The 27,278-nt window shown below is 46.9% G+C and overlaps 1 protein-coding gene across 3 annotated transcripts in view; it reads right to left on the bottom strand.

Annotated features, from left to right (window-relative positions):
• Positions 1-12,090, bottom strand: part of GATD1 (glutamine amidotransferase like class 1 domain containing 1) — a 66,045-nt gene extending 53,955 nt beyond the window's left edge. Inside the window, exon 1 of one of the 3 annotated variants that reach the window (XM_029583215.1) lies at positions 11,852-12,090. In XM_029583215.1, the coding sequence (XP_029439075.1) occupies positions 11,852-11,942 (91 nt within the window). In that variant the 5' untranslated portion in view covers positions 11,943-12,090. The remainder of the gene's footprint in view (positions 1-11,851) is intronic. The other 2 variants (XM_029583213.1, XM_029583216.1) reach the window with 2 other exon arrangements.
• Between the last annotated feature and the right edge of the window lie 15,188 nt (positions 12,091-27,278).

Raw genomic sequence — 27,278 nt, 5'->3', positions numbered from 1 at the left:
GTTTTGGAAAAAAAGAGGCAAAGAAGCCATGAACTATGTCTGTGATTTGTTCCATAGCTTGCTGTGACCTTTGGGCGGGTGTCAATGGAGAAACTAGCGCAGATTCTCATTCCATGACTAGTGGGGAATTGACTCCAATGGGAGAATTGAACAAAGTGGGTTCTGAAAAATGAAATGGAGATCTTGGGTCAGAAGGTGGGAGATTGGGAGAGCACTGGTAATCGGCGGTGATAGGTGTAGTCTAATCTCTGTCATGGAAGCACAATATGTCACATATAATTACACAGGCAATGCAGCTTTTAGTATCTCCTGCGCATAGCATTCCCCTTGGCCCACTGGTAGAACTGGGAAGGCAATGGGTTGCTCTACTGGTCATGAACCTATAAAGTTATGAGATGTGGAGAGAGATTTGGACAGTCATCTAAACTGATGCAAAACAAGGGGATGTTGACTCATCAACTGCATCGAGGAAATTGCTAGTTGCATGGATGTGTGCTTCGATGGTTTCTGGTGTGCTGTGGACTCATTTCTCCTACTCTTTAAATCCTATGATGCAAGTCACGACAGGAATGGTTTGTCTGATGTGGAATGCGTTGAGGGGTGGGTAGGCTGCTTCGATGTCCCGTACGTCGCCTGCTTCGTTGCATCATGTGATTGGGCCAGCACACTGAGTCAGATAGACCAATGCACCTTGCTTCGGTGTTTCATGCGTCAGGTGATCCAGTTCAACATGTGTTTGTTTCAACACACTATGTGTCGAAATGCTCCAAAGCCTCATGTATCAAAATTATCGATGACTATGCATCTTTTCATGTGTTATTTTTGACTGATGTTGCATCGTATCCTTTCTTTTTTGAGAGGCACTGGGGCAGAATGTACAAAAGGTGGACGAGTCTTGGTGCTTTGCCTTCGTAGGTAATCTGATCAGCTCTGTCGATCGCAACTGTTTGGGGCTCAACACATCTGGGGCCATCCAGTCTTCATTGTCTCAGTATAAAGAGACTTCATCTCAGGACTTACTCTGGTTGCTTTTGGAGGAAATGGAGGAATGGTGACTTCTTGATGCTGACCTGCACTTACTTTTTGATAAGCAAGCTATTTTTGATGTGCGAAACCATTGGGATCTAGTGGACATCCATACAAAAACAGGGCAGTTAGGCTGATCGAGTTCTGGTCCAAGACAAATATAATACAGTTCATGTCCATCTGTAATAGACACTATTTGACCACAGGCACAGGACTTGAAACCTCTAATGGTTGTCTACAACATAATGTTTTGGAATCTTCATTTCCTTCGATTTTTTTTTCCCCAAGTTGAGCTCGACAGCTCAGTAGCACTGAAGAGTGCAATTGGGGGGGTCACTGGAACAGCTAGAAGAAAAGAATTTCCCTTTGTTTTTGTTTTGACTAAGAAGAGGCAGAAAGACAGTCCATGTGCGGCACGTACAAAAACAGACTGAGTATCTGAAGCAACGCCCAGTGCGGGAACTCCTGCACATGCTCAGTAGAGCTCGTAACTCCACTAGCTTACAGAGAAAGTGCCATGGCTAATTCAGCCCTGCTTATCAACAGAAAAAAAGCTTTAGTAAATCAGGCACTAAGCCAAGTATTCAGTATATCAGAGTATATCATGGGCAGATAGACAGTTTTAAATCAGTACGTCATAGTATCTTTGGTATCATCATGGCATTTTCCCTTGGCTTTGCACATAAGCAGGCAAAAGAGATGTGCAGTGATTTTATCATTTCATTTTTAGTGTATTTATTTATTTATTTAGCTTTGTATACCGACTTTCAAGTTAATATCAAGGCGGTTAACAATATTTGAATTCGCAGTAGCAAAATTCACAAAAATCCGTTATCCAAAACACATATATCTCGCTAATAATTTACATAGTAAAATCAAATACAAAATAATGTCCCATTAAATAAGAAAAACAAAACAAAACAAAACAAAACATAAAAACAAGATAAAATCTTAATAGTTAAAACATTTTTCAAAATTAAAACCCTCCAGACTTCATCCCCGTTCTTTATCCTGACCTATACCTCCCTTATTCTGTCATTTTTTAGATTTTTCGGCTCCTCTAAACCCTTGCGACTTTTTATGTCTCCTGATAATCCTTTAAGTAAAATAAAGAGAAAGAGAAGAATCGGATGGCCTAGTTAAAAGCCTGTTGAAAAAGCCAGGTCTTTATCAGTTTTTTAAAACTATTAATATTCTCCTCAAGGCGGATTTCAACCGGGAGGGAATTCCACAACCCAGGTCCAGCCAAGGATAATGCTCTTTCTCTCACGGAGCTCAAATGGGCCAATTTGGGTGAGGGAATTGGTAGTAGAGCTTGCCCGAGTGACCTTAGATTGCGAGCTGGAACATGAATACGCAGTGAAGCATTAAGCCATTCCGAATTACTCCCATATATGGTTTTATGGATTAAGGTAAGACATTTATAATGAATGCGGGACTGGACTGGCAACCAATGTAACTTCATCAATGCTGGGGAAACATGGTCATACCTATTTATATTAGACAGCAATCGCGCGGCCGCATTTTGCAGTAATTGTAGGGGACGAATAGTTGACAAAGGAACCCCCAGCAGTAGCGCATTGCAGTAATCTAATTTTGGTAAAATTAGGGCCTGCAAGACTATTCGAAAATCATTTAAATGCAACAGAGGCTTCAGTTTTCTTAACACTCTTAGCTTGTGAAAGCCATCTTTTATAGTAGACTTTATTGAAGATTTCATAGTTAACTCAGAATCAAGAATGAAACCCAGATCTCTTACTTCACGTACAATCTTATGAGATAGGGAATGTGATACTAAATCAGCCTCTATTTTCTCTGTAATCTTGTTGCTAATGAATAGTATTTCAGTTTTCAAATCATTCAAAGAAAGAGACACATGTGTCAGAAGCTGTTTGATAGCCTTGAAATACATGTCCCATAATTTCAGTGCAGCCGATAAAGAATCTGTAATAGGTAACAAAATCTGTATGTCATCAGCAAACAGATAATGCACCAGTCCTAGCCCAGCTAAAAATCTACAAAGAGGTGCCATGTAAATATTAAACAAGGTTGGTGAAAGAGATGAACCCTGTGGTACTCCGGCATGGAGATCCACTGTTTCAGATTCAGCTGTACCCCATTTTACTACATAGGATCTGTTCGAAAGAAAAGATTCAAACCAACTCAATGTTTTGTCTGAAAGGCCAATCTCCTGCATTCTTGAAATTAATGATTCGTGGCTTACGGTATCAAATGCCGCTGTTATATCCAATAAAATTAACAGATATGAGGTATTTTGGTCAAAGCCTCTTTGAATAGTATCACATAATGACATTAAAAGAGTTTCAGTATTATGGGCTTTCCTAAAACCATACTGAGATGGAAAAAGAAGATGGTGATCTTCTAAATGGTCCATAAGCTGACGATTCACAACTTTTTCAATTAGTTTGGCCAAAAAAGGAAGAATTGAAATTGGTCGATAGTTAGCCAGAATTTCAGGATCTAGTTGGGCTTTTTTCAAGATAGGTTTCACTAAAGCGCATTTCAAACCATCGGGGAAACTGCCTTCTTCTAGAGATAGATTCACAATGTCAGCCAAAGGTTTGGCGATAATGTCTTGAACCAACTTAAGATAGTTAATAGGCATCTTGTCTACCGGATGCTTAGCTGGTTTCATCTTTTTAATTAAATTAACAATTTCTAAAGAAGAGACTGTCTCAAATGTAGCCCAGTTAACTGAAGGATTGATAGGTAGTGAAATCTTTTGCGGGGGCTGAGTGGTTAGATCTTTTAAAACTGCTAAAATTTTTCCTTTAAAGAAAGCAGCAAACTCATTACTTTTCTCATGTATCTTATTGGACCCAAAAGAAGATTTTCCTTTCACATGAATAAGCTCGGATACATAAGAAAAAAGCTCCCTCGGATTAAATTGATATTTATGAATTCTATCCGAATAGAAATCTCGTTTGGCGGTATTAATAGAGTCTCTGTAGTTATACAGAGCTGATCTATAATTGACTAGTGAAATATCATTACGATTTTTCCGCCATATTCGTTCTAATTTTCTTAACCCTCTCTTCAGCTCTTTTAGCTGAGGAGAAAACCAAGGAGCTTTGTGTTTACCTTGGGAGGAAATCCATTTTTTTAGAAGCGGGACACAGCCTATTTGCTAGTTCCAACATGGCTTTATCCCAAGATCTAACTGCTTCCAAGATATTAGATTTCTCCAGAGATTGCATTGCTTCTGGGAAATTGGCAATTAACTCCTCACTCGAGCAAGACTTGTTAATTTCAATTTCTATCTTATCATTACATTAAAAATTACATTACATTCTATCTTATCATTACATTAAAAACAAAATAAAACAGGAAAAAAAATAAACAAAAGTGGGAAAAAATAAAGAAAATGAAAAAGATTTAACATTTGTTTGGCTGCACACCTCTAATAGGCAACTCTGGGCCTGGAGTGCCACAAATAGGTCTGGGTTTCAGCATATCCACACTGAATAGCATTGAAATATACTTGCATGTACTGCTCCATTGTATGCAAATATACCTCATGCATACTTATTGTGGCTATCCTCAAAACCAGATCTATTTGTAGCACCGCAGGATTCGAGTTGCCTACTCCTGCTTTGCAGATAATTTCCTTTCTCAACAGGCAGCGACACTTTTACTTCTGATGCTAGAATTTTCTGTTGCCATATTGATCCCATAGTTACAGTAAATGACAGCAAATAAAGACCAAAATCATCCATTCAGTTTGCCCAGCTGAGATTCTTTCATGTTAGGTAGATGCATATATAAATTCCCATATGCAAACTAACACTAACCCCTCTTTCCCTCAAGTTATTTTATCTGACCTCTCAACCCTTCTCCTATCACTATATTAATATTTCTCAACCCTCTCCTGGAGGCACACCAGAAACCATCGAAGCACGCATCAATGGAAGTGCCAATTTCCTCGATGCAGTTGATGCAGGTTTTCAGGATTGCCATAATGAATATGTATTAGGAAGATTTTCATATACTGGGTCTCCTTACAGCTATCAAGATTAATGAGGCAGTTGTAAAAATAAATTTGTCAAGGTCTGGCAGGCTGGTGTCAGGGAGTACCCCCACAGAGGCAGTACAGGACTGGAGCTGGTCTTCTGCCTAACCAACCCTCTTTTCTGCAGGTTGAGTCCTTGGGTTCTGGGGGCCAGTAGGACTTGCTTTCTGTGGAACATCAGGGCATGGACTGGGAGCTGAGGTCAGGTGCAGGGTGGATGAGGCAAGGCTGGCTGGACAAGGCATGGCGGGCTGGAAGCTAAGGGCAGGCCCAGGCTGGAAGCTGGAACTGAGACAAAAAGATAAGGGCAAGGCCTGGGGAATAGACAAGGGACTGAACTGGACTGGGCAGGACAAGGACCAGATAAGGACAGAGCTGGATTAGACAGGGAACAGGGAAGCCCAATAGGGCATGAGACTGGGTAAGGTAATCCTATCAGGCCTAGAGGTTGTAAGGTAAGACAGAAAAGCCCAAGAGTGCACAGAGCAAGGCAAGGAGGCCTGAGAGGGCTGCAGAGCAAGGCCAGAAAGCCTGGAAGAGCCCAGAGCAAGGCAAGAGGCCAAGAGAGGCCCGGATGAGCCACAAAGCAAGGCAGGAGACCCAGATAGGCCACAAGGCAGGAGGCCCAGAAGCCACATGGCTAGGCAAGGTAAAATAGGGAGGTAAGAGTGGCCAGATCAGACAGCCAAGGTGACTCAATGAAGAGGCACTGAGGCATTGAACAGGCTGGGTTAAGTAGGGCTGAGGCTTGGACATAGTGACCAGTGAGGAGTACCTGGCAAAGCTAGGAGCAAGGCTCACTGAGGACCCCTAGTGGAAGGACGTCTGCGTAGCAGGTGGAACCTTGGCACAGGGAGACTGCATAGCAGTCAAAACAGTGATACAATTCTGGCCTCCAGGGCTGGTGGCAAGGATATTAGGTGCCCTAGGCGAACTTTATAACCATGTGCACACTCCCCCACACCCAAGGCCTCCCCACACACAATAAAAAATTATGCATTTATAATAACAGATTTTACATGAAAAAGAACATTCTGAGGTAAAAATATCACTTACATCATGTATATTATATTTACAATCACTACTGTGATGCTAACCAGAAAACCCTGGGAAAAAAAAAAGACAACTGGAAACAATATGGTATTAGAGCTATTGTAACACGTGTTGGGAGTGGGCTTGGCATTCAGAAAGCCACAAGGAAACTGAATTACAATACCAATAAACCTGTTACCAGTGAAAAGTCCACACTGCAAATGTTACATCAGGCCCTAAAACACCAACACACTCCTATCAGGAAAACAGAGCAAGCCAGGGTGCTATAGATCCCCACAAGGAAACTAAAGACTAGCAGAATACCTCACCTCAGTCACACATGCAAAACCAGACAAACCCTCACCAAATATAGAATAAAGGGACTATAAAAATAGAAGTAGAAATGTGCAGACAAAACCTAAACTGGAAACCACAACAGACCAGATTCTGTATGCAGTGCAACAATGGAAAAACAGAATCATCCGCATGCCTCAAAAAACATCAAGCAATAAAATCAAGAAATATAAAACATTAATCATAACAGTCAAACCATACTAATAAAAATAATATTTCAAAACAGCTGATGAACAGAACATCCAATACTTAAAAACTCATATACACATTTTTTAAATTTTTCCAAACATCAATAAAATATTTCAAAAGAGGAGACATCAAATAATAGCCATTAATTAAAACTAATAAGAATAAAAATGTCTCCTGTTCTCCATACCTAGGCCTTTTGATTTCCAGTCACCCTGAGATTGTCACAGATTGTTTATGCACGCGTGCATAAACTTTCTCCGCTCTCCAACACAAACACAATGCCCTCTCTTTCACCCACACGTTCTCTCTTTCACATACACATAGGATTGTACTGGCACCACTGCAAGTGCCAACAAAGGACCTGGCAATTCAGCTAACTCTGTCCTGGGGCAGAGCCAGCCCCCCCCGATTTTTTTTTTCCCTGCAGGCAGGGTCAGGAAGGAGGCCATCGGGCTGGCTTACCAGCTTTCACTCCTCTTCGGTGCAAGCAGTACCCAGTCTTTGGGTAGTAGCACCCGGAAGCTTGCCCGTTCTCCACTTGGTCAGGTCTCCTCCGCCTCCTTCCCACGCTGCCCTGAGCCAGCCTTACTCCTATCCTCCCAAGTGTGCACGCAGCAGATAGCATGAGCTTCTCTGCTGTGTCTGCGCACTCAAGGCCCTCCAGGCTCCCAAGGATGACATTGATGCTACCATGGGGTGGGGAAGCAGCGAGAGGTGCTCCATCACTGTCTGTTCTTCCTGTCCTCATCAGCCCGATTAAAGTCAGTCCAGCTAGCCTCCCTATCCTCACTGGGGTTTAACCATGGTCCATCTATACAAAGCACTCCAGCCTTTCTGGAAGCCCAAAGATGTTGATTCACTGCAGTTTAGGGCAGTGTTTCCCAGCAGACCTGATCAGGTATCTCATTCAGTGACTTAGAGAAAACCCAACATGGCCGATGTTTCGCTAGAAATACTTCATCAGGGGTAAAATATCTAAAAAGCAATCAGTCTGTTGTCTTTTGCTCTACATTTTATTTGCAATTTAAAAATTCTGTCTCAAAAAGTCCTGTTGATAAGGTGAATGATTGAGAAGTCCGGGTGATCTGTATTCAGCTGGCAGATACACCGACTGGCTTGCTGACACCTTTTATATTTGAGATTTATATGCTAATCATTATTTAGGGTTTTTGTAACTATAGTTTGATGTTCCCCTCTTTTTGACATTTGAGGTTAATACTGTGGGGTATCTATTGACTCTTCTTTGGTTTGGTTGTGTCACACTTCCCCTAGGAAAACCTCGTTGCCTCGAATCCTGCAGCCCACCGGATTGTAGATAGTTCACTATCTTTTCTTTTAGTAGCATCCCCATTAATTTTCCCACCACCGAGGTAAGGCTATCTGGCCCATCATTTCCAGCCTCTTCTCAGCTCCCACTTTGGTGGAGTGGGACCATCGCTGCCCTTCTTCAATCTTGTGGCACAACATCAATTTCCAGAAATCTACTGAATGAATCTTTTGGGGGACCCACCAGCACCTCTCTGAGCTCCCTCAGTATCCTGGGATGTATCTCATCAGGCCCCATAGCCTTGCCCACTTTCTGTTTTGCTAATTCCACCCAAACACTTTCTTCTGTAAATGGGGTTTTATGTAACCCACTGTCATTCACCCGCCAACCAGCAACGGTCCTCCTTCAGGCTGTTTAATATTTCTTCTTCCTCATTTTTCTCCACAGTGACCCTTATCTCCTTTTAATCTTACTATACCACCTCTGCCTTCCTCCTTTCCCTGATACATCTGAAAAATGTTTTGTCACCTCGCTTTACTTCTTTGGTGATTGTTTCTTCCACTCAGGCTTTTGCCTTTCCTCATCTCTTTCAGTTTCACCAGATAGTCTCTTTTTGAGTTCCTTTGTACTTTTGAATGCTGATCTTTTTGTGTTTATTTTTTCAGCCACCTCTTTGCAGAACCGTATCAGTTTCCTTTTCCTCTTACTTTTATTTACTTTTCTTACATAAAGATTTGTTGAATTAATAATAGCGGCCTTTACTCTGGCCCACTTCACCTTTTCACCCAATCTTCTAGCTTTTCAACATACCTAGAAACTTCTAAATTCCAGTCACCCTGAGATTGTCCTGGATTAGTATGGAGTGGTTATGTGCACAGACTCTCTTATACACACACAAACCAACACTAACATGTTCATTCTCACACACATTCATTCTCATTCATCCACACACACTCACTCCTCTAATATTCTCCCACATACACGCTCTCTCACATACATGCTCATTCATCTTCTCTCCCCATCCTGAACCCATCAGGAGCAGCAGCTTCCTCCTCCTTCGAGCCATGGGGTGATAAGAACATAAGAACATAAGAAAATGCCATACTGGGTCAGACCAAGGGTCCATCAAGCCCAGCATCCTGCTTCCAACAGTGGCCAATCCAGGCCACAAGAACCTGGCAAGTACCCAAAAACTAAGTCTATTCCATGTTACCATTGCTAATGGCAGTGGCTATTCTCTAGGTGAACTTAATAGCAGGTAATGGACTTCTCCTCCAAGAACTTATCCAATCCTTTTTTAAACACAGCTATACTAACTGCACTAACCACATCCTCTGGCAACAAATTCCAGAGTTTAATTGTGCGTTGAGTAAAAAAGAACTTTCTCCAATTAGTTTTAAATGTGCCCCATGCTAACTTCATGGAGTGCCCCCTAGTCTTTCTACTATCCGAAAGAGTAAATAACCGATTCACATCTACCCGTTCTAGACCTCTCATGATTTTAAACACCTCTATCATATCCCCCCTCAGTCGTCTCTTCTCCAAGCTGAAAAGTCCTAACCTCTTTAGTCTTTCCTCATAGGGGAGCTGTTCCATTCCCCTTATTTTGGTAGCCCTTCTCTGTACCTTCTCCATCACAATTATATCTTTTTTGAGATGCGGCGACCAGAAATGTACACAGTATTCAAGGTGCGGTCTCACCATGGAGCGATACAGAGGCATTATGACATTTTCCATTTTATTCACCATTCCCTTTCTAATAATTCCCAACATTCTGTTTGCTTTTTTGACTACCGCAGCACACTGAACCAACGATTTCAATGTGTTATCCACTATGACACCTAGATCTCTTTCTTGGGTTGTAGCACCTAATATGGAACCCAACATTGTGTAATTATAGCATGGGTTATATTTCCCTATATGCATCACCTTGCACTTATCCTCATTAAATTTCATCTGCCATTTCGATGCCCAATTTTCCAGTCTCACAAGGTCTTCCTACAATTTATCACAATCTGCTTGTGATTTAACTACTCTGAACAATTTTGTGTCATTTGCAAATGTGATTATCTCACTCGTCGTATTTCTTTCCAGTTCATTTATAAATATATTGAAAAGTAAGGGTCCCAATACAGATCCCTGAGGCACTCCTCTGTCCACTCCCTTCCACTGAGAAAATTGTCCATTTAATCCTACTCTGTTTCCTATCTTTTAGCCACTTTGCAATCCACGAAAGGACATTGCCACCTATCCCATGACTTTTTACTTTTCCTAGAAGCCTCTCATGAGGAACTTTGTCAAATGCCTTCTGAAAATCCAAGTATACTATATCTACCGGTTCACCTTTATCCACATGTTTATTAACTCCTTCAAAAAAGTGAAGCAGATTTGAGGCAAGACTTGCCCTGGGTAAAGCCATGCTGACTTTGTTCCATTAAACCATGTCTTTCTATATGTTCTGTGATTTTGATGCTTAGAACACTTTCCATTATTTTTCCTGGCACTGAAGTCAGGCTAACCGGTCTGTAGTTTCCCGGATCGCCCCTGGAGCCCTTTTTAAATATTGGGGTTACATTTGCTATCCTCCAGTCTTCAGGTACAATGGATGAGTTTAATGATAAGTTACAAATTTTTACTAATAGGTCTGAAATTTCATTTTTTAGTTCCTTCAGAATTCTGGGGTGTATACCATCCGGTCCGGGTGATTTACTACTCTTCAGTTTGTCAATCAGGCCTACCACATCTTCTAGATTCACCATGATACAGCAGCCTCTTCTTCCATCAGGCCCGTGGGTGATGCAACAGAATCCTCCTTCAAGCCCGCGCAACTGACAGGAAACCTTCTTCTGCTGGTGGCCACACAGGCCACTGCTATCACTACTTACTTGTTCTTGCTAGCGTGGCCAGACTCTCCTCCTTTCAATTGCACAACTGACTCATTTCTTTCTCTTTCTGGGCCACGTGGGGTGCTTCCTCAGCCCCCTTGGAGTTTTGCCATGTTGGCCTGGAGACCCAGCTATTCGTTTAGAATTCCGGAATCTCTGGGCCAAATCTGGAAAGTTTCCAGGTATGTGCCTTAAGGTACCTCCCCATTTTAACAAAGTCTATATTTTTTAACTCCATAACTTTGAGCTTTATGTGACTTCTCTCCGACTTAGGCGCTATATCAAATCATATCGTCTGAAGATTACTGGTGCTCAGGTGGATACCTACCAGGATGTTAGAGATACTATCTCCATTTGTGAGCACCAAATCCAGTATCAATCCTTCTCTCATGGGTTCTATAACCATTTGTCTAAGCACAACACCCTGAACGGCATCTACAATCTCTCTACTTCTTACAGATTCTGCAGCAGGGATACTCCAATCTAAAGCCAGCAGGTAAGGCAGCACAATATTCTAGTTAAAATATTTCAATCTAAAAAAATATCCTATTCTTTTATGTTAAAAATATATATAATTAGTGCTATCATAGCCTCTCTTCGTGCCAGATATTCAAATTAGCTTCCTGCAATTTTATGCACTGTGACACATAGTATGCCTAACACACCATGGAAGTCTGAGCCTCGCCTACTTTCATAAAAGGAACAAAGAAGTTATAAATTAGATAACAGTCCTAAGTAAGAACTTAAGGAAGGTAAATGTGTTTTGCATTTTGTTACTACTGCTTTGCAATTGCAAGGGCAATAGTACTGTACTTTTATTTAACCTTATCCGTTCACAAAACAGCTCAATGTCATGTACCATTTAAAAGAAAAATAATAAACCAACATTCCTAACCTATAAATACACTACCATCCTTATAATGGCTACACATATGCTACACAACCTTTCCACCGAGACAAGCGCTACATCTTTCGACGCCCCGCCTTGCTAGTGACGTCATAAGGAAGGGGCCAGAGAGGGGCACCGGCGCGCTCCAGCTAAAGCAGCTATTACCCCGGAAGTCTCACCTGCAATGGCTGCGCTCGCCACAATCAGGCAGGTTGGTTTAGACTGCCGATCAGATGCCCCAGTGGGGCCTAGCCCTGTTTGTTTCTTCATGTGAAACACCAACACCCTGACCCGCCTTTGCCTCCAAGCTTCTTTCCTCTGACGCTAGGAGCAGTAGCGTGATTTACGGCGGCGCTTGTCGGCTTCCGTGACGTCACTACGCAAAAGGGGAGTTGCACCGCGGGTGGTGGGTGCTTGGCGGCTTAGCTGTCGCGTGTCATGATTATATGGGAGCGTGTGAGGAGTTTCTGCGTGTAACCTGCCTTGCGAAAGGCTGGATAGTTATGAACATGCACCCTGAGGCAATTTATTACGTTATTTCCTAATACCCTTCAGTGATGATAAACTGTGTTGCAGCAGCTGCGAGGATGACTGCCTTTCCTCTTCCTTCTCTCCTGCAGACCCTAAAATGTACTATGGGAATACTGAGTCAAAAATAAGACAACAGTGAGGGCACGTCCTGGGCGGGGCGTGCCTTAGCAAACTCTGCTCTCTTCCAGCAGGAGGGACAGATATACCTGGTAAGGATCTTTAAGGTCCGTCCCCTTGTAAACAGATTTCACTGATGGGAAGCAGAGAGAAGCTCCCGTAGTCACTTCCTGTATTCATTCGGGTCTAGACAGCATGGCACTGCTCGAATTTTGCATGGGCTTACAGGACTGAATTGTCTAAACAAAAACCACTGCATCCCTACAGTAGAAAGCTCGATGTTTACAAGTCACAGGGTGAAGGACAGGCTTTTACTTTCGTTTTATATTTATCTAGAGTCTCAAACCAGCATCAGACATAAAATTTCTTCAGCAATAACCGACATGTTTTGAGTAGCAGAAACAGCATAGTAGGATTTTCAGTTGACAAAACTAGTTTTAACATCTTAAAAGTTTAAAAAGAACTGTATTTCTAAGGCAGCTGGTTATCAATAGACAAAAAAAAAGCAAAAAGTACACAGGATAGAAGCATTTTCAAAATAAGTAAAACTAGGTTAAAACGTGTATTTTACAAAAAACAGAGGTACTGCAATTTAAACATGCAGAAAATGAACTGGCCTGATGGCTTAGTGATAGTGCTGTGAGCAGCCAAGCAGGTAATCTGGGTTCAGTTCCTGAGCCTAACTTCTACTTCTTAGGACAGCCAGAGCCAGGATGCTACAAAGGCAGCACTTACAGCTTTGGTAGGATGAAGTCACAGTCAAGACTCAGAATTCATATTGACTGGCTTCTGCAGGGATCTACGTTAACTATTCTCTACTAGATGGCCCTAGCTCCCAGTCCTTTACTTACTAGCTTACAGGAGGGTCGATTCAGTAAAATTCGCGGGAGAGCCGGCGCTCCGAGGCGAGTGCCCGCTTTCCTGCCGGGCAACCAGGCCACTCTCCTGGGCGCGCGATTCTGTATTTAAATGAGGGCCTGCAGTAATAAGGAGGCGCTAGGGACAGTAGCGCGTCCCTAGCGCCTCCTTATTGACAGAAGCGGCGGCTGCCAGCGAGTTTGACAGCCGACACTTAATTTTACTAGTGTCGGTTGTCGAACCCACTGACAGCCACGGGTTCGGAAAACAGACGCCAGCAAAATTGAATGTCCGTCTTCCAACCCGTGGGCCGCGGGCAGATTTTTAATTTATTTTTTTTTTAGAATTTTAATTTTTTTTTTGTTTTTGGGGCCTCTGACTTAATATCACTTTCCCTGTACGTACCAGGATCAGTCCAGACTGCTGGGTTATGCCTCCCGTCCAGCAGATGGAGTCAGAGAGAAACTGAAAAGGCACCACTGATATACCCTGGTGCGCCCCCTGCGATCCTCCAGTATATCTCTGACTCCAGCAGATGAGAGAGCATAACCTTGCGGTCCTGATCTCCTGTAAATTGAATTGTGAAGGGATTTCCCTATCAGGTTTGACTTAATATAGAGGAGAAATCCTGTGACTAGATCAATTAGTGATTTGTACCTAATTTGGTAATAATAAGTGGAGCCATAGCAGGCCAGGCAGGGCACTGCCCTACAGCCTTTTCCCGGGGTTTTTTTTTTTTCAGTCTTACCCAGTGAGAGGAGGGGAGGATTAATCAGTGGGCCGGTCACTCTCCCTATCCGCCTCCTGAGAAGTTTCATTCCTCGGAGAAGAAAGTTTAGTCGGGTGTGCTACACCCCCTGCAGGCTCCACCAGCCACTTGTCTGTGAGGTACTTTAGCTGCCGGTGGCAGCGCTATTAAAAAAAAAAAATAAAATAAAAATTTAAAAACGAGGTAATTGTGTCCACTGCCTGCGTTCCTCACTATGGTCTCCGGAAGGGGTGGCTTGTCACCCAGCCCTTACTCGCGCTGTTTTTCGCGCCGTTTTTTGGTGTTAAAAAAAAAAAAAAAACCATGCCCCGAGGCACTGTTTGTACGGCATGTGGGGAGCCGGGCCGTCGGCTCTCCCGCGAGGGCCTTTGCTCCCGGTGCCTTCCCGGGGGTGAGGGTTCCTCGCGGGGGTCAGCCGCGGCCGGGAGCTCCCCTTCCCCGCGGCGTGGGGCACGGCCAGCGTCGGCCAAATCTCGGCAGTCCGCGCTGCCGATACCGGGGGCGGCGGCCATTTTAGAAAATTCGGCGGCCATTTTAAATGACTCGGATCGCGATGCAGTTTCGTCGGAAGAAGGGGATGACTCCCCCCCCTGTCCCCACCGGATCTTAGCCCCCGCGGGTTACCAGGGCCTGTTAATTTGCCACCTGTGGGAGCAAAAGGAGGTTCTTTGAAGAGGCCTCATCCCTTTTCCTCACAATTTGTACTTTTGCTCCACAAGGCTTATATGGAGGCCGAAGCGGAATGGGAGCAGGGTACTCCTGCCCCAGATAAACGGGGGAGACTTTCTACTGGTCTCTTTGGCTTGGGGGATGCAGCCCCGGCTCCTCCTCAACCTCCGCAGCAGGCTGCTCCAGCTCCTTCGGCTCCCCCTCCAAAACCTCCTCAGCATGTAGCTCCGGCCCCCCTTTCACAGGATCCGTCCACGCCGGATCCTGATATGGATGTAGGGGGTACGGACCCGGTTGAGGGGGATGATCCTCAGATACTCCGCTTATTTCATAAGGAAGAACTGGATCCCTTGATTGCCCATGTTCTTCGGGAACTAAAGATTCCAGTACCCCAGGTTGACTCCAATTCCCAGCCAGGGGATTTTGAATTAGACGGGCTCCGCATGCCTGCGCATGCCTTTCCTTTTCATAATAAACTGTTTCAGCTTGTATCCCGGGAATGGGATAATCCGGAGGCAACTCTTAGGGTCAGCCGCGCTATGGATAAGCTTTACCCTCTCCCTGCGGATTCCTTGGAGCTCCTTAGGGTGCCAAGGGTGGATTCGGCGGTCACTGCCATGGCTAAACATACCACCATTCCCGTAACAGGGGGTACGGCCCTTAAGGATCTTCAGGATCGGAAGCTGGAGACGTTGCTTAAGCGCATCTTTGAGGTTTCGGCTTTGGGAGTACGGGCGGCCGTTTGCAGCTGCATGGTACAAAGGGCTACCCTTCGTTGGGTACAACAGATGTTGACATCTCAAGATCTGCCTCCGGATGAAGCAGAGCAAGCAAACCGTATAGAATCCGCGGTGGCTTACGCCGCGGATGCCTTTTATGACCTCCTCCGCACTTCGGCCCGGTCTATGTCTTCGGCTGTGTCGGCACGGAGGTTACTCTGGCTGCGTCATTGGGCGGCGGACTCTTCCTCCAAGGCCCAACTCGGTTCCTTTCCCTTTCGGGGCAAGTTGTTATTTGGCACCGAGTTAGAAGACCTTATCCGATCTTTGGGGGAGAATAAAGTGTTTAAGTTGCCAGAGGACAAGCCTAGATTTTTTCGCCCTTCGGGTACCTTCCGCGGACGGTTTCGCGGGCAACGCCGTTTTCGCTCGGGAAGGGGGTCCTCTTTTGCTACCCGACAGCCGTCTCCGCGTTCCCAGTCATGGACTCCTTCCTTTCGTGGTAGAAGGCCGGCACGCGCAGGGGCGTCTCATACCTTCGCCACCTCTAAGGCGGCTCAATGAAGGGACGCCGGTCCATTCCTCCGTCCCGGAGGTAGGAGGATGACTCTCTTACTTTCGGGAGGAATGGGCCACAATTACCTCAGACCAATGGGTCCTCGACATTATATCTCACGGCTACGCCCTAGATTTTGCAAGGCCCCTGCGCGATTTGTTCCTTATCTCTCCCAGCGGTTCTCAGGTAAAGCAACAGCGAATTGCTCAGATCCTGGAGCGATTGCAGGCGCTGGGTGCAATAGTGCCTGTGCCGCCCGCCGAGCAACGCACGGGCCGTTATTCCATCTATTTCATCGTTCCCAAGAAGGAGGGCACATTTCGGCCGATTCTGGATCTCAAGCGAGTCAACAGGGCGTTGCGCATACCGCGGTTTCGGATGCAGACCCTGCGCTCGGTCATAGCGGCGGTACACAAAGGCGAGTATTTGGCTTCCTTAGATCTCACGGAGGCTTACTTGCACATAGGGATACAAGAGTTCCATCAAAGATTTCTGCGCTTTATGGTCCTGGGATCTCACTTCCAGTTTTGTGCTCTTCCGTTGGTCTGGCGACAGCTCCGAGGGTGTTCACCAAGGTAATGGTGGTGGTGGCGGCGAGTCTTCGGAGAGACGGAGTGTTGGTACACCCGTATTTGGACGATTGGCTCATCCGAGCAAAATCGCGACGTCTCTGCGAAGATGCGATTCAGGCAGTCCTTCACCGGCTCCACTCCTTGGGGTGGGTGGTCAATTACACCAAGAGCCATCTGATCCCCTCCCAGAATTTGGAATTTCTGGGCGCCTCGTTCGATACGAAAGTGGGAAAGGTTTCTCTCCCACAGGCAAGGATGGAGCGTCTGATGGCGCACGTTCGCCATCTCCTCGCCCTTCCCCTGCCTGTGGTATGGGATTACTTACAGGTTCTTGGATATATGGCATCCACACTGGATTTGGTTCCGTGGTCATTTGCGCATATGCGGCCGCTACAGAGGGCGCTTCTGTCTCGTTGGGACCCCAAATCGGAAGAGTTTCAGATACCTTTGCCACTCTTACCCCCAGCGAGGACCAGTCTACAATGGTGGTTGGATCCGGTCCACTTGCTCCAAGGCACCGATTTGGATCCGCCTCAATAGATCATTGTCACAACCGATGCCAGTCTGACGGGCTGGGGAGCAGTCTGTCAGTCTCAGTCCGCTCAGGGACGTTGGACGCCTCCTCAGACCAAGTGGTCGATCAATCGTTTGGAAACAAGGGCGGTTCGCCTAGCATTACAGCACTTTCTGCCTTTGATTCGGGACAGAGCAGTTCGGGTTCTGTCCGACAACGCAACCACGGTAGCGTATATAAATCGGCAAGGCGGTACACGGAGTCTACCGGTAGCAACCGAAGCCAGCCAGTTGATGGTGTGGGCAGAGCAGCACCTGTCTCGGATTGCGGCGTCCCACATCGCAGGAGTCGACAAAGTTCAAGCAGACTATCTCAGCCGGCAACGACTAGACCCGGGAGAGTGGGAACTATTTCCCGAGGCACTCAGACTCATCTGTCGCCGGTGGGGAACTCCCCGGTTGGACCTCATGGCAACTTGTTTGAATGCCAAGGCAGCTCGCTTCTTCAGTCGCAGAAGGGAACACGGGTCGGAGGGCGTGGATGCGCTAGCTCTTCCCTGGCCTGCGCACGTTCTTCTGTATGTGTTTCCACCGTGGCCGTTGGTGGGGAAAATATTGCGTCGCATAGAATCCCACACGGGACCCGTCATTCTCGTAGCTCCGGAGTGGCCGAGGAGGCCGTGGTTCGCCGACCTCATCAATCTAGCGGTGGACGGCCCCTTGCGGCTCGGTCATCTGCCTCGACTCCTTCGGCAGGGTCCAGTATTTTTCGACCAGGCCGATCGCTTTTGTCTAGCGGCTTGGCTTATGAGAGGCGGCAATTGAGAAGGAAAGGATATTCCGAGTCGGTCATTACTACTCTTCTGCAGGCTCGTAAGCCCTCTACCTCGGTTGCTTATGTCAGGGTATGGAAGGTTTTTGACTCCTGGTGTCAGGGTCTGGAAGTGCCGTCGCGGAAGGCTACGGTGTCTCATATTCTGACTTTTTTGCAAGAGGGTCTAAAGAAGGGTTTATCCTATAATTCTCTGCGTGTGCAGGTAGCGGCCTTAGGCTGTTACCGCGGTAAACTTGACGGAGTTTCCATTGCCATGCATCCGGACGTTGCAAGATTTTTAAAGGGAGTTAAACATTTGCGACCCCCGGTGCGACCTATCTGTCCTTCTTGGAGTTTAAATTTGGTTCTCCGGGGTCTTTGTACTTCTCCATTTGAGCCTCTACGAAGGGCTACTCTCAAGGATCTCACTCTCAAAACTGTTTTTCTCGTCGCTATTTGTTCAGCTCGCCGAATCTCGGAACTTCAGGCGTTGTCTTGTAGGGAACCTTTTCTCCGTATTTCTAATTCGGGGGTTTCTCTACGTACCGTTCCTTCGTTTTTGCCTAAGGTAGTTTCCGCCTTTCACGTCAACCAGACGGTGGACCTACCGGCATTTGCGGTGGACGGGGCTGAGGCGTCGCGGCAACCGGAACTTCGCAAGTTGGATGTTCGAAGGACGCTCTTGCGGTACCTGGACGTTACCAACCCCTTTCGGTTGTCTGATCATCTGTTTGTCTTGGTCCAAAGAAGGGAAATAAAGCTTCAAAAACTACGATCGCACGCTGGTTGAAAGAGGCGATTGTGTCTACTTACATTTCCCAAGGTCGCGCCGTTCCGGAGGGTCTTAAGGCTCATTCTCTGCGCTCCCAGGCGGCGTCGTGGGCAGAGAGTGGGTTTATTTCCTCGCAGGAAATTTGCCGAGCGGCTACTTGGAAGACATTGCACACCTTTGCGAGACATTACTGTTTGGACATGCGCGCTCCGACGGTGGACTCATTCGGCAGTGGTGTGCTTCGTGCGGGACTGTCAGGGTCCCACCCCGTTTAGGGCAGCTTGGGTACTTCCCAGCAGTCTGGACTGATCCTGGTACGTACAGGGAAAGGAAAATTAGGACTTACCTGATAATTTTCATTCCTGTAGTACCAAGGATCAGTCCAGACGCCCGCCCATTTCAGTGAAGAGTGTAGAGTCCCGCAACTGTTGTTTTTTTCGTGTTTTTCGGGTTCCGTTTTTTACGGGCACTTGCTTGTTTTCATGGTTTCCTCGTTTTTTCCACATGTTCATATACGTTTCATCTTTATATTGAGCTAGTCACAGAATTTGCCATTGTTTTCTAATTTCATACTGCTTTGTTATGGATTATACTGGAGGATCGCAGGGGGCGCACCAGGGTATATCAGTGGTGCCTTTTCAGTTTCTCTCTGACTCCATCTGCTGGACGGGAGGCATAACCCAGCAGTCTGGACTGATCCTTGGTACTACAGGAATGAAAATTATCAGGTAAGTCCTAATTTTCCTATGATATTAAGTTGGAGGGTGTACAGAAAAGCAGTTTTTTCTGCTTTTCTGTACACTTTCCCAGTGCCGGCCAAAATTAACTCCTACCTTCAAGAAGGCGTTAATTTCTGAAAGTAAAATGTGCGGCTTGGCGCACATTTTACTTTCTGTATCGCGCGGGACTAACTAATAGGCTCATCAACATGCATTTGCATGTTGCAGGCACTATTAATTTTTGGGGGGTTTGACACACGTTTTCCTCGCACTATTACCCCTTACTGGGAGGCTAACGGTGCGCTCAGATTGAGCGCACCGTACTGAGTCTGCCTGTTGGTCATTTATCATTTTGCTATAAGGGTTTAATGCCTGCATTATGGCCCTAATGCACATTGGGGCGGATTTTCAGAGCCCTGCTCGCCTAAATCCGCCTAAATCCACCTGGATTTAGGCGAGCAGGGCCCTGCGCGCCGGTGCGCCTATGTTCAATAGGCCTACCGGCACGCGCAGACCCCGGGACTCGCGTAAGTCCCGGGGTTTGGCGAGGGGGGCGTGTCGGGGGCGGGCCCGGTCGGCGCGGCATTTTGGGGGCGTGTCGGCAGCGTTTTGGGGGCGGGCCCGGGGGCGTGGTTGCGGTCCAGGGTCGTGGCCGCGCCCTCCGTACCCGCCCCCAGGTCGCGTCCCGGCGCGCTAGCGGCCCGCTGGCGCACGGGGATTTACGTCTCCCTCCGGGAGGCGTAAATCCCCCGACAAAGGTAAGGGGGGGGTTTAGACAGGGCCGGGCGGGTGGGTTAGGGAGGGGAAGGTGAGGGGAGGGCAAAAGAAAGTTCCCTCCGAGGCCGCTCCGATTTCAGAGCGGCCTCGGAGGGAACGGGGGTAGGCTGCGCGGCTCGGCGCACGCCGGCTATACAGAATCGATAGCCTTGCGCGCGCCGATCCAGGATTTTAGCAGCTACGCGTGTATCTACTAAAATCCAGCGTACTTTTGCTTGCGCCTGATGCGCCAGCAAAAGTACGCCAATTCGCGCGGTTTGAAAATCTACCCCATTATTTGTGCATGTGGGAGGAATTAGTTTACTATTTATATCAGTGTAATGGGGGGAACTTTAAGCTTGGGGGAGGGGGCAGTTTAAAATACATCGTACAGCACAGTACACACCTGTGAAGATTTGGTGTCAGGAGTTCTGAAAGCTGAAATAAAAGTAATTTGTTGACTTTACCTAGCCTGTACAGGTAGAGAGTACATGTAATGGTGTATCTTAAACTGCCCCCCCCCCCAAGCCTTCCCCACTCCGAGTTTATAGGAAATTTACCTAGCCTCACCCCTTTTTTTAACAGGGGCACTATACTTGCTATAAATATAGCAAAATGATAAATATATCATTCCAACTAGCACCTCCCCTAGAGGCTTGCTAGAATGAATAGCCCTTAGTCCACGAGGGGGGTTAAGAGTGAGGTAGAGTAGATTTGGTTTTTGGAGAGGGAAGGAGCTGTTACAGCGTGCTCTCCAAGTTTAAGCCCCCAGACTGAATAAGGAAGAAAGAGACACTCGCCTGCCAGGTCTTGGTTATAGACTGGAGGGAAGAGAGAGAGAGAGCTTTTTGTCCTTTTGCTACATTTGTGTGAGTTTTTTTGTATTCTAGATGTGATTTCTGGAGGTAGAAATCCCCTCTCAAGGAGTAGTGTAGTGGTTAGAGCAGTGGGCTTATGAACCAGGAGACCAGAGTTCAAATCCCACTGCTCCTCCTTGTGCTCTTGCGCAAGTCACTTTATCTTCCATTGTCCTAGGTGCAAACTAACAGGGTGTGTAAGAAAAAGTGCGGCAGTGCCGGGTGTCTGCTCGTTTGCCGCGCACATGGTTTGGATCACATACCGCACGATGCAGTATTTAAATGGCATGCAAATGCAAGCTGCGTCCATGAAGTGCAATCCATTTTACTGTATAGAGCGCTATACAGCACCTATACAGTATCCTGGGTGCGCTGGTACCTGTCATTTCAAATGACATTTAAAATGACAGGTACAAGGAAGTGGATGGTTCTCTTACGCTCGGGCATCGGGGATTGCCAGTCCTTTCTCCCCCCCTCCCGAAGCAAGGCGCAGGGCGAAAATCGACTCGACATGTTATTAAAGCAAATAGAAATTGTAACAAAAGTAAACTTACTGCATGCTTCCAGCAGCCCCAGTCCTCTCTCCCCTCCTCCCGAGGCGCCCGGATGCACCTTCGCTGCTTGAGCGCCCAAATTGGACGTGTGTTCATGCACCTTCGCCGGCGGGGCTGCTGGAAGCCGCTTTCGCCGCCGGCTGCCCCGGGAGGCAGGGGAGCCGCTGTGGGCGCCTCGGGAGGAGGGGAGAGAGGACTGGGGCTGCTGGAAGCATGCAGGAAGTTTACTTTTGTTACAATTTCTATTTGCTTTAATAACATGTCGAGTCGATTTTCGCCCTGCGCCTTGCTTCGGGAGGGGGGAAGAGAGGACTGGCAATCCCCGATGCCCGAGCGTAGGAGAACCAGGCCACACCATGTTACTCGCTTGCTCCAACCCACCCACTTATTTGATCGGAGCCTGCCTATTGCTGTCACATCCCTCTAATGCCAGGGTCAGGGTAGGCGATAAATTAGCAGGTTAAAAACGCGGCAAAACAGTTGGTTAAAAAGGCAATAATCGGGCTGCACGTTACTGTATGGGCTACGATAGCTCGCTGGATTAAGGAGGTTATCATGGCTGTGTATATGAATACTGAGCAGCTGTTGCCTAGTCAGGTTAGGGCTCATTCCTCTAGCACTCAGGCAATGTCATGGGTGGAGATTGGATTGTTGTCTCCCTTCAAGATTTATAGAGCTGTGATGTGGTCTTCCTTACACACCTTTTCCAGGCATTATCGCCTGGATGTACAGGCCTGGAAGGATGCAGCCTTCGCACATGCAGGCAACCTCCCGCCCTGTTTGGGAGTAGCTTTGGTATATCCCACTGGTGTGGATTAACCTGTTTGATGGCTAAGAAAGCAGTAATTACTACTTACCTGATAATTTCCTTTTCTTTAATGAAGACAGGTTAATCTACCTTCCCGCCCTTGACTGCTGGATGGTTGTGCTACTGTCCTCATCTGTGGCTGTATTTCCGGGAATTACTGATAAGTATCGGTTTACATTCAGGTACTGTAGGTATTTCCCTATCCCCAGAGGGCTTACAATCTAAGTTTTGTACCTGAGGCAATGGAGGGTAAAGTGACTTGCCCAAGGTCACAAGGAGCGACAGCAGGACTCAAATCCTGCTCTCCTGGGTCGTAGCCCTCTGCTCTAACCACTAGGCTATTCCTCCTCCCTGGTGTGGATTAACCTGTCTTAATTAAAGAAAAGGAAATTATTAGGTAAGTACTACTTATCTGATAATTTTTGACAAGCAATTTGGCTTAGCATTAATAAAACATTGCCATTTTCATAAGAACATAAGAAATGCCATATTAGGTCAGACCAAGGATCCATCAAGCCCAGTATCCTGTTTCCAACAGTGGCCAATCCAGGCTACAAGTACCTGGCAAGTACCCAAACATTAGGTAGATCACAAGCTACAGTAATTAATTGCTTATTAATTACCGAAATAGCAGTTTTCAATGCATATTGCCATATTCAAGAGTTTATAAATCTGATTTCCCTTGACAAACTCTAAAAAAATAGGTTAGCAATAGCTTGTGTTTGTGTCAGATATGCTAATATTGTGGAACTCAGCTTTGGTACTAAATTTGTTGGTATCAAAATATGGTGGATACAGCATCATATGCAAATCTGATTTATGTGTCCTAGGACTTGCCAAATGAGTATACCTGTATTTGGGCTCCATTTTTAAACATAAGATGATCCAGTAGTACAATTGTTAGGATTTGTAAGTATGTGAACCCTTTGGCTGAGGTGAGAGGTGGATCCGCCCAGGGGAGGAGCCCCACTGAGCCTCACCGTCGGGAGGCAGAGTCTCGGCTGCAGGATGGAATACAGCAGAGGTAGGGAAGGAGAGAGAGAGAGGGTGACTCCCAGAGGCGGGCCATGGAGCGACAGCGCAGATGCTGGCGTCAGACCCAGCTTGGATGATTGGAGTCAGGCAATAGCTGCGGCACTACCCGAGGAGCAGGGAGTGCCGGGAGGAAGTTACAGTCACAGAAGTACACTGGGTCCATAGAGATGGTACACAATAGGGTTCCTCGGTGGGAGGTCACAGTAGTGGTCCGCAGAGCGGGGTACACTGGCGAGGGTTCTTCTACTGATATCACGGCACAGGTTCACAGAGCAGGGCAGACCCGGAGATGGCTCCTCTATTGGTATCACGGCAATGGTCCGCAGGGTAGTGGAGTAAGAGCAAAGGATATGTACATGAACTCATAACTATTTACAGGGAGGATGTCTAGTAACATAGCTAATTGAATCAGTAAATATGGTTAGGGAAAACAGGAGGCAAAATACAGATACTCACAAAGATAACTATTTACATGTGATAAGGTTGGGTGGATGAACCATCGATAGACAGTTGCGTTGGCAGTAGGGGCTCCATTTCACCAGTTGCAAACTACCCCAGTCCAGGTGAGGTTGGTGTTGCCTCAACCAGGGTAGTCCTAAAATAATCTGATTGACTGAGGAAGGTAAGATAAATAACTGGATATTCTCATGATGAAGGGCTCCAGTAGTCATGTTGATGGGTTGGGTCCTGGTAGTAATTCTTTCTCCAATTGGTTGTCCCGAGACGGATGAGACTACTAAAGGAGTCGAGAGTCTCGGTGGGAATACGGAATTTGTTAACCAATTGTTCCTCGATGAAATTGCCTGCGGCTCCAGAGTCTATAAAGGCCTGACATTGAAGTGTCTCTAGTCCAAACTTTAAGGCCACCGGAAGTAGAATCTGTGGAGAGGGGGTAATAGGACCTAGGGAGGCCTCTCCCACCAAGCCTAGGCCCGAAAGTTTCCCGACTTATTCGGGCATTTGTTAGCAAAGTGTCCTGGAGCTGCACAGTATAAACATAGGTTATTCAATCTCCGTTGTTGCCGTTCCTGAGGAGTTATATGACACCGGTCAATTTACATGGGTTCCTCAGATGCTGCTGGATGTTCAACAACCCGGGGACTCGTCATAGGTTGTTGAAAGGTCGGCGCCAGGCGTACTGGTCATCGCAGCATGCCTCTCTCTCGAGAGCGTTCCTGAACTCTAAGATCCAAACGAATAGCCAGACGAATTAATTCCTCCAAACTGTCGGGTATCTCATGTCCTGCCAGTTGATCTTTAATGATTTCAGAAAGTCCTTGTCGAAAAATGGCCGTGAGACTGTCCTCTCCCCAACGTAATTCCGCGGCTAAGGTACGAAACTGAACAGCATACTCTCCCACTGAACGGGACCCTTGTCTTATTTGAAGTAACTCTGCTGCAGCAGATGTAGAACGGCCCGGTTCATCGAAGACTAGGTGAACATCTCTTAGGAATTGCGTTAGATTGTCCAAGAGTGGATCCTCTCGCTCCCAAAAAGGAAAGGCCCATGCCAAGGCTGGTCCTTCCAATAGTGACAAAATAAATGTGACCTTGGTTCTATCCGTAGTGAAGATTGCAAGGTGGAGAGAGAAATGCATACGACACTGGTTGATAAATCCCCGACATAACTGCGGATTCCCATTGAATTGTGGGGGTGGAGTCAGACGTACTATGGGAGGAGGAGTTGGAGTGGCCAAATTCGAGACTGAGAATGCGTCCATTCTTGTGACTAGTCTTTCCAGTACTCCTGTGACTTGATTCAGCTCCCCCTGCTGCTGCTGGATGCGAGAAGCTAACCCGGGAATGGCCTGTAGGGCTGTTAAATCCACGGGATCCATGGCCTCAGCTAACTGTTACGATTTAGTGAATCCTTGATGGATAACAGTCTTACCTCGGCCAAGCAGAAGTCCAAGTCCGGTCCGGGTCGAGGCAGGCAGCAATGCAAGAATATCCAAGTCCGGTCCGGGTCGAGGCAGGGAGCAATACAAGAGTAATCAAGTCCGGTCCAGGTCGAGGCAGGCAGCAAGGCAAGAATATCCAAGTCCGGTCCGGGTCAAGGCAGGCAGCTATACAAGAGTAATCAAGTCCGGTCTGGGTCGAGGCAGGGAGTAATACAAAGTAATCAAGTCCGGTCCGAGTCGAGGCAGGAAGTAAGGCAACAGAATCCAAAACGCACCAGTACAAGAAGCCTGTAGCTGAGGCGAGGTTATACTGAAATCAGGGCTTTAAGTACTGAGGTTCTCCCGCGCAATTCGCCGGACTTCCGGAGATGACGCGCTTAAAGGGGGTGGAGTCTCGGCCCGAGTCCCATAGTGGAACGCCGCTGCCGCCCGATGACACCATGCACTGGAAACTCCGAGGAGCTGGGACCCTGCTGATCGTGAGTGGTGACACCTCAGGAGTCCGTGCAGTTGGAATATGTGGTGGCTGAACAGTCTCTCCAGTTCCGGGGCAGAAGGAAGGCCAGGTAGAGCCACAAAGTGAGCCATTTTTGAAAACTGGTCCACCGTGACCCAAATGGTATTATTGCCATTGGAAGGAAGAAGATCCACTATGAAATCAGTGGCAATGTGTGTCCACGGTTCGCTGGGTGCCAGCAGTGGTTGCAAGAGACCCCAGGGTCGACCCGTCGGCGGCTTCTGACGAGCACAGGTGGAACACGACTTCACATACGCTTGAGCGTCCTTCCTCATGGTTGGCCACCAGTAGATCCTGTAGAGTGACGATAGGGTTCTGGCTTGACCTGGATGGCCCGCTAACAGGGATTCGTGCGCCCACCGAAGGATTTTTCTATGAAGCGGATGAGGAACACCATCTTCCCAGGTGGTACGGTGAATGTGGCAGAGAGAAGCACCTTGTCTGGATTGATGATGTGACACGGAACATCCGGAACGTCCTCGGTGGTGAAGGACCAGGAAAGAGTGTCAGCTCAAGTATTCTTGTTGGCTGGCCGGTACCGTAGCACGAAATTCAACTGAGAAGAAAAGAGAGACCAGCGGGCCTGCCAGTGATTAAGGCATTGTGTATGGTGCAGGTACTCAAGGTTCTTGTGGTCTGTATATACTGTGACCTGGTGCTGAGCCCCCTCAAGCCATGGGCACCACTCTTCGAAGGCGAGCTTAATTGCCAATAATTCTTTGTCCCCGATTCCATAATTGCGCTCTGCAGGAGAGAAGCGGCGAGAGAAGAAGGAGCAGGGATGTAAGGTGTGATTGGCAGAATGCTGGCTCAGGACTGCACCAACATCGACGTTGGATGCATCAACTTCGACGATGAAAGGTCGTCGGGGATCCGGGTGGCATAAGCATGGTTCTATAAGTTTCTGAAAGGCTAATATGGCCTTGAATGACCATTGCGAGGAATTGGCTCCCTTGCGGGTCATGGCTGTGAGAGGGACGGTCAGCGTGGAATAATGTGGAATGAATGACCGATAGCAATTCGTAAATCCCAGGAATATACGAAGCGCTTTGAGGCCCGTTGGTTGGGGCCAATCCTGGATGCTCTTGGGCTTTTGGGGATCCATCTGGAAGCCTAGACTTCAGACCACATAGCCGAGAAAAGGGACCGTCTCTTGTTCAAAGGAACATTTCTCAAGCTTGGTGTACAAGCGATTGTCCCTTAGGCGCTGAAGAACCTTGCAGACATCTTGGTGATGATTCTGGAGGGCTCGTGAGAATACCAGGATGTCATCCAGATAGACTACGACGCACTGGTAGAGCATATCTCTGAATATCTCATTCATCATATTTTGGAACACCACTGGGGCATTACAAAGGCCAAAGGGCATTACCTGGTATTCGAAATGGCAGTCACGGATGTTAAAAGCGGTTTTCCATTCATTGCCCTGGCGTATCCGGACCAAATTGTGGGCCCCTCTCAGGTCCAACTTGGAGAATATTTTGGCCCCTTGGAGTCTGTCAAATAGTTCTGAGATTAGTGGCAGGGGGTATCAGTACTTCTGGGTAATTTTGTTTAAGCCACAGTAAT

Source organism: Rhinatrema bivittatum, chromosome 17, assembly GCF_901001135.1.
Source record: "Rhinatrema bivittatum chromosome 17, aRhiBiv1.1, whole genome shotgun sequence".
Taxonomy (NCBI): Eukaryota; Metazoa; Chordata; class Amphibia; order Gymnophiona; family Rhinatrematidae; genus Rhinatrema; species Rhinatrema bivittatum.
Note: the sequence above shows the minus strand (reverse complement) of the source record. Positions and strands in the feature narration are given on the sequence as shown.